Genomic DNA, 12,704 nt, shown 5'->3' with positions numbered 1-12,704 from the left:
TAATATCGTGACTTGTGTTAGTAACGTACCTGAACATAGTATCATGTAGATTCACAGAGGCGCGTATACAAGTATTATAGAACACTAGCAGTTTGTTCCACGTGAAGAACATGCAAATGGCGATCAGTGAGCCGTACACGTATACGCACTGTTCCCGGGATAAATGCCACCTGTTTAGTGGCAAGCTTTCGTAGTCGACTGGGGATACATACACACAAATTAACGATATACTTAAGCTGTGAAATTTTGAATTTGTAGTAAAAAAATGCGTTATAATCACAGAAAATCCAATTTAAGCGACGGACTTGATATTAACAAAACTGTACACACACTTACAAACGCATGATTTGGGTCACTATAAATAAATGAATGACATGCCATTTCACAACATGCCATAAAGGACATATTTAGTTTCAAGCTTTATCTATATTATATTAGCAACAAATTTATCTATAGAGAAAAGATAACAGTTGAACATACGGTGACCGTAAAATATTCTTAAACTAGCTTTCCACCCGCGGTTTCGCCCGCTTTGTCTAAAACATATTTATATACTAAAACCTTCCTCTTGAATCACTCTATCTATTAAAAAAAACCGCATCAAAATCCATTGCGTAGTTTTTAAGAAAGCGACTTTGTTTTATACTATGTAGTAATGTAGTGAAGACAGAAATCGATACTATAGAAAATTATAATAACAATACATAACTTAAAAACTAATTTAGTTTTAAATCATACCTGGAGGCTCCGCTAAAGTAGAGTTCCGTATTGCTATATTTTGTGCGCTATTTGATTCTTCTAGATTTACCCTAAAAAGAAAAACATTTTATAAATATTAGTGTACCAATGATCAAACTTTGATCATTAATAACATTTTATGCAGAATCATAAAATTCAAATTCATAATTGTTTTGATTGTAAACAGCGATACTTCACTTATTAAAATAATAAGAACTATAGTAGTCATTTTAATTGGCAACATTTGACAGTTTAACAAAATTCAACAACGTAACCTTGTGACGACGGCATAAAATAATATATCATTTCGATTTGAGAGAACACACACACGAAAAAACTTCTATACCATAAAGGAGTTCATGAAAAGTTCAACCCGAACGGACCATTAATTCCTATAAGGTAATTATTTTGCATGCTATTTTGAAATGAAATGAAATATGAAATAAATTTATTTGTCCATTTAAGGTTTACAATAAATGTCCGACAGTGGGTCCCAAACTAAGTGAAATACTTGTTTCTTGGGACCCTGAGTTGCGCTTCTTACTTTGTATTAGCTGAACATGTTTGTACTTTATTAATTATTTCCATATTTAACCCATTAATCCATAATTACCCCATTGAGCCCCGAACGGCCCGATCGTTCCACGACACAATAGATTTTCTATTGTGTCTGTGATTCCGGAGCCTGAGTTATTAATAACATGTTTAAAGCAAAATAAAGATTTATTTATTTATTTATAAACTCACCAATCTTTCAGCCATATATCAGTAGACGAGTAGAATATCTGCGCTACTATGAACAGCGAAAGTAGCAGTAGCAAAGTGAACTTTCCCCCACCACTCGTTATGTAAGACACATAGACGCTGTTCGATACGGAGCCTTTGTTCTGACCCTCGGCTAGAAAATAATTATATTATAAACATACTAAAAAAATTTAAATACACACTGAATTAGAGTAAACGACTAGAATCACAATCACGTTAAAAAATGTCCGAAGTAAAACTCTGCCTATGCGTATATTATCACTTATTTGTTTTGTTTATTTTCAAATAAGCGATACAATAGACTTTGAACATTATTGCCACGAAATAATGGATGCAGATGAAGAACTGTCAAGTCTGTTGAACGCGAGTCGTTGCGCTCCGTAAATTGTAATCCCATTTTCGCAAAATGTCGCAGTCTAAGCTCGAAAAAGTGGTTTCTGAGCTGCACAAATCCATTGTCGAGCTCACGAAAAAGGTGGAATCGTTGGAAACTATAACATAATATAAAGTAAACGGATTCAAAATATTAAAATTTCCGTTCCTTTAAGTATGAGATTTTACAGAAAAATTTTAATCATTTTTAACTAAAAATAACATCAGCAAGCTGAAAAGTGATGAAGAAATATTTTTAAATTAATTTATATTAATCTCTACCTTCATATTTCGGGCCAGTGGTTTCTGCGTCGACATTAAATGACAACTGAGACACCTCTGACATTGATCTTTGAGAACGCAATATGTGGCTATGCTCCTGGAAAACATAAAAATAATACAATTAATTATACAATTTTTAGTTATTTAGACCTCGTATTCATGGTAAATGTTTGTTTAGCAACTAATTTGAATCAACATTTAAAAAAGAGTGTTTGTCGAGCACACGTGTCAGAAGTGAAACTTCCTGGTGAAGATTCAAAGATAGGTACAAAAATCGTCACCATGACGCTACGTACTAGAGAGGACATCGCTACTACACTATTTGTAACACGAGTTAGAGTCAATCGTCTCAAACCATTTTTTTTGTTACATTGATTGATTTTAATTGAAGTTTATTCATATTTTTTTATAAGATAAACAATATTTATTTGTTACATTGATTGGTTTTAATTTATAAGTAATAAGAGGCAGAATATCTACAAAGTGTATGACTCACTAGCCGCCACGCACCGCCGCGATTGTCACACATATTTTGTTCGTGGTCTCTATATGTAGTAATAATACCTCAATGCCATGACGTGACGGTATTGTCATGACGCGATCTTGAAATTATACTCTCAACGCGCCTAAAGAAATTTCACTTCAACTTTCAAGTAATATTCTACCTTATTATATGATACAACATTCTATTACTATGTGATACAATACAAGATGCAACTATCAATGAATACGTCAAAATACATTCTATATAAATTAAAAAAAATGTGTGCGTGTACTAGTGTACACACGTAAGAAGTGAAACTTCTTTATGACCTTATTTTTCAAAAAATAATTTACTATATGCAACTTTACAGAAATACGTCGAATCACGCGTGGTAGGGATAAGAAAAAGATGGCGCGTAACGGTAAAATGTCACGCGTAACGAAAAAATGTTACACTAAATTTTTTTCCAACCCCGATAAAGAAGTTTCACTTCAATAATAATCATGGCTTCTAAAAGATAATTTCCTACTTATATTAATCTTAAAATTATAAGATGCCATATGAAAACAAACTATTTTAATAGAGAATTAATTTTTTAATATGTATTAATTTAGAGTTTAAAATACTGACACTCCTCATGTTATCCACTTTAATCGGGTCCGTTTTTATCATTGCGTTGTACACCTGAAGAAATTTATATGTATGTATCTAATATCCAAGGTAACATTATAAATGAAAATTACTTTATCGGTAAAGCCAACGATTTGTATGGAATCTATACATATAATAAATCTGTAGAAGGGTCAATTCTGTACATTGAAAATATCGAAAAAATAAATAGCAGGGGGTGTTACTGGATCGATACCAAACCCCAATATGATTTCGATGAAACTTGGTATAATTAAATATACCTTATTATCCTGGGCATAAAATGGGATACTTTTTATCCTGGAAAATACGTAGAAAAAAATCTAAATTTTTCCGCGCGGACGGAGTCGCGGGCGGAAGCTAGTTATAATTAAAAATATGAAAATATCTAAAATATAGGCATATAAAAAAAACCCTAAAGTGTTAAAATAGGGAGGAATGTTTTAGTTGAAAAAAATAATGTAATGTCGTGTAATTTTTTTTGGAATTTAATCAAGTTTTACATTCCTTATATTCCATTTAATTATCTTTGGAGCGAAGCAAATTATATTAGTAATTTAGTTATTTTAAATTATTATAAATTCGCTGAAAATGTTATTTCTAGAACTTCAAATCTAATAATTTCATCGCAATACCGATTAATATTTAATTTGAGAAATACAACTTACCATGCTCTCTTTATTCTCATAAGACGCCATTTTTTGTTTCTGTTTGACTTCGTCCGTTTTTTCACCCATTTCAATCAGCTGATCGAACTCCGGGACGCTATTTTTGAGTTCCTGGTAAGTGCCTTGTCCCACGATCTGTAAGATAATTCAATTTATTTATCAATAAAACATATAATCAGTACATATTATATAACAAAGTCGCTTTCTCTGTCCCCATGTCCCTAATCCCTATGTATGCTTAAATCTTAACTCTTAAAACTATGCAACGCATTTTGATGCGGCTTTTTTTATAGATAGAGTGGTTCAAGAGGAAGGTTTAAGTATATAATTTATTTGGTTTTAGACAAAGCGGGCAAAGCGGGTGGAAAGCTAGTTCATAATAAACGAATGTTTTTTTATTATGTAAAGAAATAATATGTCATGTCATTTTTTTGTTAGAATCCGGCTCGAAGGACCATACAGATTGAAAGTCCTTCGAGCCAGATAAAAATACGAGCGTGACTTGTGAATATGTGACTTGTGATCGCCTAAGTTCGCGTGGTGATCGTTCGTTTTCTTTCGTTGATAATTATAGAGATGTGACCTTTGGTTTTGATGACGGTGGCGGGGATAATAATATTGGTATTATTCCGAATTCAGTGGTATTGTGTCAGTGATGATGATGATGATGATGCCGTCACTCACCCGTCCCGCCCGCATCACGCACACGTTGGCCGCGTGTCTCGCGTAGTTCGCGCGATGCGTCACGAGTACTACGGCACGATCGCGTAATAATCCACGCACGCATTCTTCGTAGATCGCTTGTGCTACCTGTACAGTGGGAGTTAATTTTTTATTTAACTTACCGGTTGGCTTGGTTGGTGACCCTGCCTTCCAAGCCAAAGGTCGTGGGTTCGATTCCCTTTTAGGGCAAATGTTTGTGTGATCAATTATAAATAGATATTTGCTGTGTCTGTGTGTTAATCTTATATATAAAAATGAATCGCAAAATGTGTTGGTAAGCGCATATCTCGAGAACGGCTGAACCGATTTCGATAATTCTTTTTTTATTATATTCCTTGAAGTACGAGGATGGTTCTTATGTAGAGAAAACATAAATATGTACCACGGGCGAAGCCGGGGCGGACCGCTAGTTATCTATATAAGTATTTATTTAAAATTATATATATGTATGTTTATTAGCCATCTGGTTTCCAGAACACAAGCGAAAGCTTAGTATGGGATCAGATCGTGCCGTGTGTGAAAATTGTCCTGAAATATTTATTTATACACCTCCTCCTTTTTTTAAATCGGTAAAAAAGAAACAATACGTACTTTAGCATCAACAGCTGCCAACGGATCGTCCAAAAGATAGACATCTGCGTGTTGATACACGCAACGCGCGAGCGAAATGCGTGCACGTTGCCCGCCAGACAGTGAAGTACCTAAAATATTATATTTATACCTTTATCTATTTTGATTATATTTCGAGTATCCATACTAATATTATAAATGCGAAAGTAACTCTGTCTGTCTGTCTATTACTCAATCACGCTTAAACTACTGAACCAATTTTCATGAAATTTGGTATGGAGATATTTTGATACCCGAGAAAGGACATAGGCTACTTTTTATCCCGGAAAAATTACGCAATCCCGGAAATCCCACGGGAACGGGAACTATGCGGGATTTCTTTGACTGCGCGGGCGAAGCCGCGGGCGGAAACCTAGTAGGCTATATATCATCTCGCTAAGACAAACAGGAGCGGAGCACTGCGGGTAAAACCGCAGGGCACAGCTAGTAAAAGATAATCAAGAGTTGATCACTGTCATTTCTAATTCCACTTTTTATTTTATTTATTCTATAAATCATGTGTTACTCTGATTTTTAACCTATAATAATGCAAAGTGGATTAATTCACTTTAGGGCCGATTTTTCAATCCTTGGTTAAAATTTATCCGTCCAATAAAGTATTACACGAACATTTTAAAATGTCACCTGTAAACTGTCAAATACGGACAATTAGAATACATTTTTCAAATGATAGTTTAATACGTTATTCGATGAATAAGTTTTAACCAACGATTGAAAAATCAGCCCTAAATCGATGTTTTTAAGCAGGCTACCTCCCTGCGAAGATTAAATTGATAGACGTCAAATGTTGCCTATTAAATTGGCTCCACTATACCTCTTTCACCAACAACACTTTTATCGCCATGTGGCAATATTTCCAAATCAGTTTTAAGCTGGCAACACTTGAGAACTTGCTTGTATCTACGTAGATCCATGTCTTGGCCAAAGAGGATGTTTTGACGAACCTGTAACAAAACAGTTATAGTATTATTTTGAAAAAGTTATTAAGATTCGAAGAATAAAATTGATAATTATTTATTCTGGTTTTTGCCTCTAGCAGGTTTGTTGTGAAAAAAGTATTGTTTGTGTGTGTGTGTGTCAAATACATTGTAAAATGTATGTAAAGCTTTTTCTTGATATTAATTTTGTTTCACATTTAATTTTAGTTGTCTCTTTCTCGCTCACGATAGTTGAATCATGCCATCGCACATTGAAGTCTAGTCGTGTGTGCATTAGTGTGCCGTGTTTGAAGATTGAATGTTGTCTTGGTGTCCTATCTACAGCTTTTTGACGTGACAACGTCTTATAATTCGATAGAGCCGGCTGCACGCACGAAAAAACATGACTCATGCGGCGTTACCTCGCTCTGAGGCGTTCCATGTAAGGCTTGAAGTGCAAGCGAGAGCGCGGAACGAGCGACAAAGAAGCACAATCGGACGTTGTCACGTTCAACTATCGTCAGTAAACCGACTTTACAGACAACCAATTTTTACTTATAATATGAAGATACACTTACCGAAGCATCAAACAACCAAGGATCTTGAGCCGCATACGCGACATTCCCTCTAACGGACATCACACCACTGCTAGGTGTTAATTCTTTTAGAATTGCTTGAATTAACGTAGATTTACCAGCGCCCACCGTGCCGACTATCACTGTTAGCGTTTCTGGTTTTATCTGGAATAAAATAAAAATAAACTGGTTAATACTGGTTTTAAATGTTGTAACTAACTACTATAAGTGGACATTTTAAATTGGAAATTTGAAGGTAGTCTTTAAAATGTTTTCTCTTTGAAATAATTGTAGCTAAGCCACTCTACATACATTTCCGGTTTTTTATTTATTTTTCAATACTTACTGTAACAAACATTATTTCGTATTAAAAACATAATTATATACGCCCCAAGAGCATTGAAACAATAAATTCTTACTTGCCAGTTAAAAAAATCAATCAATGAAATAAGATGTGCAATGTCCAAATTTAACTTATAGATTAGTTGCACAGAACATAAAAACCTGACCCATAACCCTAACTTAGCCAACATACCCTCTAACTTAGCCAACATACCCTCTAACTTAGCCAACATACCCTCTAACTTAGCCAACTTACCGTTAAGTTAATATCCGCCAATGCTGGTATTTTTCTATCAAGTTGTTCGTCTTCAGCATTCTTCCAATGCACCGTAAAGTCTTTTAGACTGACCAAGTAGTCCGGTTTGAGTTGATCCAAGTTTGAATCCGATTTTATGTATGCTTGTTGCCTGAAAATATAATAAAAATGTATAAAAATTGAGAAAATTTAAATATATAATATTTTGTTAAATAATCCGATTCTATTGTTCTAAGCGTCATGTTTTATTAGTTTTTCTGGATAAATGGAATATTTAACACAAAAATAATTCTTGCCATTTGAAAATAAAATTTCCTTAAATTAACTTGTTAAAACATATAAAGATTCTATCCATTTTGAATGGGCTATTTTAGATACATATCTATCATTATACAGATTTTCTTTAACTTCCAATAAAAAAAAGTCTTATCAAAAGAGATTATGCCTTTTAAACGTCCAGCAAAGATAAAAAAAAATATTTTTAATACATAACTACTACAAGAAAATTTGGAAGAAACTTACCCATTACCAATTTTCTCAAACACGCCATTACTCTTAACCTCCTCCTTATCTATATTAACCAAATCGACGCCATCTTGATTCTCAACCTCTGGCAACACTAAAAACTCTTCCATCCTTTTCACACTGACATACGCCTCTAGCGTGAACGTTATTGCCAGGGGCAAAAAATCGACCAGTGTATATTTCAACATTTCATAGTAGGAAAATATTACAAATACTTTCGCGGCTGTCAAATCATTATCGAATGAGATAAAGGCAATGATACTGAGGAATATTGCGACTTTTGTGTTGAGTTTGACGCATGAAATCATAACGGCCCGCAGCCAGGACATTTTCTTGATTACGTTCATTTCTTTCCTGGAAAGTAAAAATCATAAATGTAGTAAATAAACCAAAAATAGTGCCGCGCACACGTATCAGAAGTGAAACTTGTTTGGCAAGATTCAAAGATACCAGAATGGTAGCCTTATTCCATGACGCGACCTTAAAATTTTTGCTCTCAACGCGCCTAAAGAAGTTTCTCTTCAAAAAATGGCAGCAAAAAGTACTAAATGGTAAATTGTGTAGTCAGGTTTTTTATCTCGGTAAAAATGGGCTATCTAACACCGAAAGAATTTTTCAAATCGGACCAGTAGTTCCTGAGATTAGCGCATTCAAACAAACAAACAGTTCAGCTTTATAATATTAAAAAAAATATTTGTAACGGTTAGTTATAGCCATTTTTAAATCATGTTAAATACTTATTTAATTATTAAATAAGATTTGTGACGTTATGTAAACTGATAAACTACTGAAACATTTGAAACAAACAAATGCAATCAGATAACGATCTATATTTATTCTGTTATTTAACTAATATTACAACACATGTGTTATTTGCACTATCATTGAAAGGTCCTTGTATTTACCGACTGCGTCAGACGGAGGATTATGTTTTTTGAGTATTGTATGTGTGTATGTATGTAGTTCTTTGGTGATTATAGCCTCTGTACTAATTTAATAACCCTATATTATAATATTAATTATTTATTACCCAAAGTGAACTAACACCTAAATAATTGAAAATTTTGTTAAATTTTCTTTTGCATATTCTATATCCAAAGTACTACACTTAAACACTAAAGTACACTTAACAGACACTAAATTAACACTTAACACATTAGATATACCAAAATTTTTGCCAAACTTAATAATACTGATATAACTATTGCATAGCTTCTATCGCGGGCCTTGAGCGCGGGGACCGAATCGAGAAATTCCGTAACGAAAAAACCTCACGCTCCCCACGGGGACGGGCGCGGAGGTGTGGCTTGAAGGCATAGCATGCAATAGCTTTACCGCGGCAGTCCCCGAGTGACACGCGTCTTTTTTTAAACTATACTCACTTTCTTGCCTGCCCAATGATACCAGCGAACGCGTTTTCCCAAGCGAACATCTTAATAGCCTCAATACTTTGAATCACTTCGTTCATTAACCGGATACGATTGTCCGTCCGTACGGCGGTCTGACGACGGAAACGACTCGATATCTTGCCGAGGTAGCCTGGAAATATTAATATAATTAGATAGATTTGACTGACCGGTTGGCTTGGTTGGCAGTGGCCCTGCGTCCCAAGCCAGAGGTCGTGGGTTCGATTCCCACCCGGGGCAAATATTTGTGTGATGAACATAGATGTTTGCTCTGTGTCTGGGTGTTAATATCTATATAAGTATTTATTTAAAACTAGCTTTCCGCCCGCGGTTTCAAAGAAAAACCCGTTCCCGTAGAATTTCCGGGATAAAACCTTTCCTATGTCCTTTCTCAGGTATCAAAATATCTCTATACCAAATTTCATGCATGGTTCAGTAGTTAAGGCGTGATTGAGTAACAGACAGACAGACAGAGTTACTTTCACATTTATAATATTAGTAAGGATTATATATGTATGTTTATCAGCCATCTGGTTTCCATAACACAAGCGAAAACTTAGTATGGGATCAGATCGTGCCGTGTGTGAAAATTGTACTGAAATATTTATATTTATTTGGTATTTATGACGAGGAAATCCACCTACATCCTACATAAACTTAAAACACTGTTCGACAACTTTTAACCTATAACTTTAACCTTAACGATTTTAATAAATAAAACAAGGAAAATAAAAAGGAAACAACCTCATACCTGATTTATTTTATCGATTAAAAGTAGGTGAGAAACAAGATAGTTTGGAAAAGTAACTACGTAAAAAGTTACTTAACTTGGTAGGAAAATTATACAGAAAAAATAAAAACATTGACATTTTATAAACAACCAGACTCACAATCGCCTTTTAAAAGATTGTCAATTAATATCCGAGCAATTTTGTAAAACATTCATTGCAATTGGCATTCTATTTCGTGGCAGTAACGTTCAAATTCTATTGAATGGCCTATGAAACTCTGCCTAATACATGTGAAGGCAGAGTTTTTCTTCGGACAATATTTCCTATTTAATCATTTTTCACTATTTAGTATTTACGTGATCCAATTATCTATTGTACGTCAAACTCACCTTGTAGCGGTATAAACATGAGCAGAAAGGCGACTCCAATGATCGAAGATACGCCTATCTGCCTATACATCAGATAGACGATGATTATGCTCTCGATAGGTGTTCTTACGAGGTCCATCATGAAGATACTCGCCATGTCGAATCTTTGGGCGTCTGTTGTTAATAGATTAACCACGTGACCCGCTAGGCCTTCGGAGGCTTTGCCCCCGGCGGTTAGATCTAAACGGAGCAGCTGGAAAAATAGGTATTTAATCATGGTTTGTTTGCTTTTTTCCTTTGGGAAATAAATAAGCAAAAAATAACACTTACAATGTTTTAAATTGTTACTGTAACTATATCATTTTTACTTATGATGTAATAAACTTATAATGATAAGTTTTAGTTTTATATCAGCTCATAATTAATAGGGGAAAAATTTATTAAAAACTTGTAATTTGTAAGGTATGTGATAAAATTTTAAATAGGTACGAGTCTAAAACAATATATCTATGAAAAATATTATTCCACAATAAAAATTCTACATATCTTACTTGAAAAAATAGACTTCTAGTAAAAAAAAACAACTTACTTTTCTATATATCAACGAACAGCAAGCGACTCTGATCTTCATACTCAAATCCAATAACAATAACAACATTGGATGCATTAAAGTTGCGTTGATGGCCATAAAACTGAAAAAAAAAATTAATACATAATATCTTTTAAGACTAAATGTGTGAAATAATTTAAAATTTGATTATTTTTAATTATTTTTCATTTCTACTTACCCAACTACCCCCATAGCGTATAAATATGCTTCCGTGACTGTCACCCCCGCGTGTGACGGTGAAAAGTAGTGGATCAATCCCTCGAGGCACATTGGTGTTAATATTCTGAAAAAGAAATAATAAATACGTATAAAACAAGTTTTATTTCAAAATTAAATTATTGTAATTAAAATTTAAACTCGTTTTATTCATTATCATTCAACTTATCAATAAACCAAGTGTTTATAAAAACTAAAACATATTCGGAATATCGCTACTGCTGAAAATAATCAGCAAGAAAATCGATCAATAGTTCAATTTTATTTAAGGGTGTAATTAAATTCAAATTTGTATAGTTGAATTAGAAAGGGGTGGGGTAAAACTACTACAAAGTACAAAGTTCTACACTATAAACTATATGTAGTCTATATCTATTGGCGACTGGCGTATAATAAACAACTTGACTGACAATCATGTTCAAAAATTGTCTGAAGCAAAACTCTGCTTACGCGTGTATAAGGCAGAGTTTTCTTATGAGCGAAACAATCGACTTTGAACATTACTGCCACGAAATAAGGTTTAAATTTCAATAAACGTTTTATACAAAGCTGGGATATCTTTGACGAATTTTTAATAGACGATTGTGAGTCTAGTTTTTTATAATACACCATTGCTCGATTTAATTAAAGCCTTACTAAAGGCCTATTCAACCTAGAGCGGTATCCGCTTTCGCCGTGGGTAGCGGTATCCCGATGGGCACGCGATTAAATCTCTTACGCAGTATATTATAGAGACTCTAATCGCGTACCGATCTCGGACCGAGTACTGCTGCAGATCTCGGATAGTTAGACCACGAGGGTAGCGGATATCGCTCTAGTCTGAAAGGGCCTTAAATATAGATCTTACCTAAGCGAGGTATCAATGATGGCAAATAATACATTAGCTATAATAAATTTGAGACCATATATTCTTATAATACATCGCAATAGAGACGGCTTCCTCTTCTTATCTGAAAAACAAAAACATACGTATTAATCTATACTAATATTATAAAGTTGAATAGTTTGTTTATTTGAACGAGCTAATCTCAGGAACTAGACTGGTCCGATTTGAAAAATTCTTTCGGTGTTAGATAGCCCATTTATCGAGGAAGGCTATGTCATCACGTTAAGACCAACAGGAGCGGAGTACTGCGGGTAAAACCGCGGGGCACTGCTAGTTACTAGAATTAAGATAATATTAAAAGTACTTTAAGTATGTTAGTTAAATTATTATCGTTTACCTTAACACACTTTAAAGACTCTTATAATTTAAGTGACAATAAACAGTAATTTAATTTTCATGTAATCTTTAAAAGCAATTTAGCCTTATTTATTTAGGTTGTATATATCTTTATTTTACTACTAATTTAGTATTTGTTTTCAACCGACTACAAAAACAACGGAAGTTCTCAATTTGACAAAAAAATTTTGAGTTTTTTACCACCGAACTTTCGACTGCGTGAACC

General features: G+C 34.0%; 1 protein-coding gene across 1 annotated transcript in view; it reads right to left on the bottom strand.

Moving 5' to 3' along the window:
• The window catches only part of LOC149895748 (putative multidrug resistance-associated protein lethal(2)03659), a 55,877-nt gene that overhangs the window by 16,064 nt on the left and 27,109 nt on the right, over positions 1 to 12,704 (bottom strand). Inside the window, exons 5-20 of the mRNA XM_090118468.1 lie at positions 12,104 to 12,206; positions 11,219 to 11,323; positions 11,020 to 11,122; positions 10,452 to 10,683; positions 9,308 to 9,464; positions 7,923 to 8,279; positions 7,401 to 7,551; positions 6,806 to 6,967; positions 6,125 to 6,254; positions 5,272 to 5,381; positions 4,642 to 4,767; positions 3,958 to 4,092; positions 2,158 to 2,254; positions 1,486 to 1,636; positions 739 to 809; positions 30 to 198 (exon numbers count right to left, since the gene is read on the bottom strand). Of these exons, the coding sequence (XP_089974594.1) occupies positions 30 to 198; positions 739 to 809; positions 1,486 to 1,636; positions 2,158 to 2,254; positions 3,958 to 4,092; positions 4,642 to 4,767; positions 5,272 to 5,381; positions 6,125 to 6,254; positions 6,806 to 6,967; positions 7,401 to 7,551; positions 7,923 to 8,279; positions 9,308 to 9,464; positions 10,452 to 10,683; positions 11,020 to 11,122; positions 11,219 to 11,323; positions 12,104 to 12,206 (2,359 nt within the window). The remainder of the gene's footprint in view (positions 1 to 29; positions 199 to 738; positions 810 to 1,485; positions 1,637 to 2,157; positions 2,255 to 3,957; positions 4,093 to 4,641; positions 4,768 to 5,271; positions 5,382 to 6,124; positions 6,255 to 6,805; positions 6,968 to 7,400; positions 7,552 to 7,922; positions 8,280 to 9,307; positions 9,465 to 10,451; positions 10,684 to 11,019; positions 11,123 to 11,218; positions 11,324 to 12,103; positions 12,207 to 12,704) is intronic.

This window comes from Colias eurytheme, chromosome 30, assembly GCF_061535395.1.
Source record: "Colias eurytheme isolate Ceu_HAF_F1 chromosome 30, ilColEury1 Martin Lab GWU primary, whole genome shotgun sequence".
Classification (NCBI taxonomy): Eukaryota; Metazoa; Arthropoda; class Insecta; order Lepidoptera; family Pieridae; genus Colias; species Colias eurytheme.
This window is presented reverse-complemented; position numbering and strand designations above follow the sequence as displayed.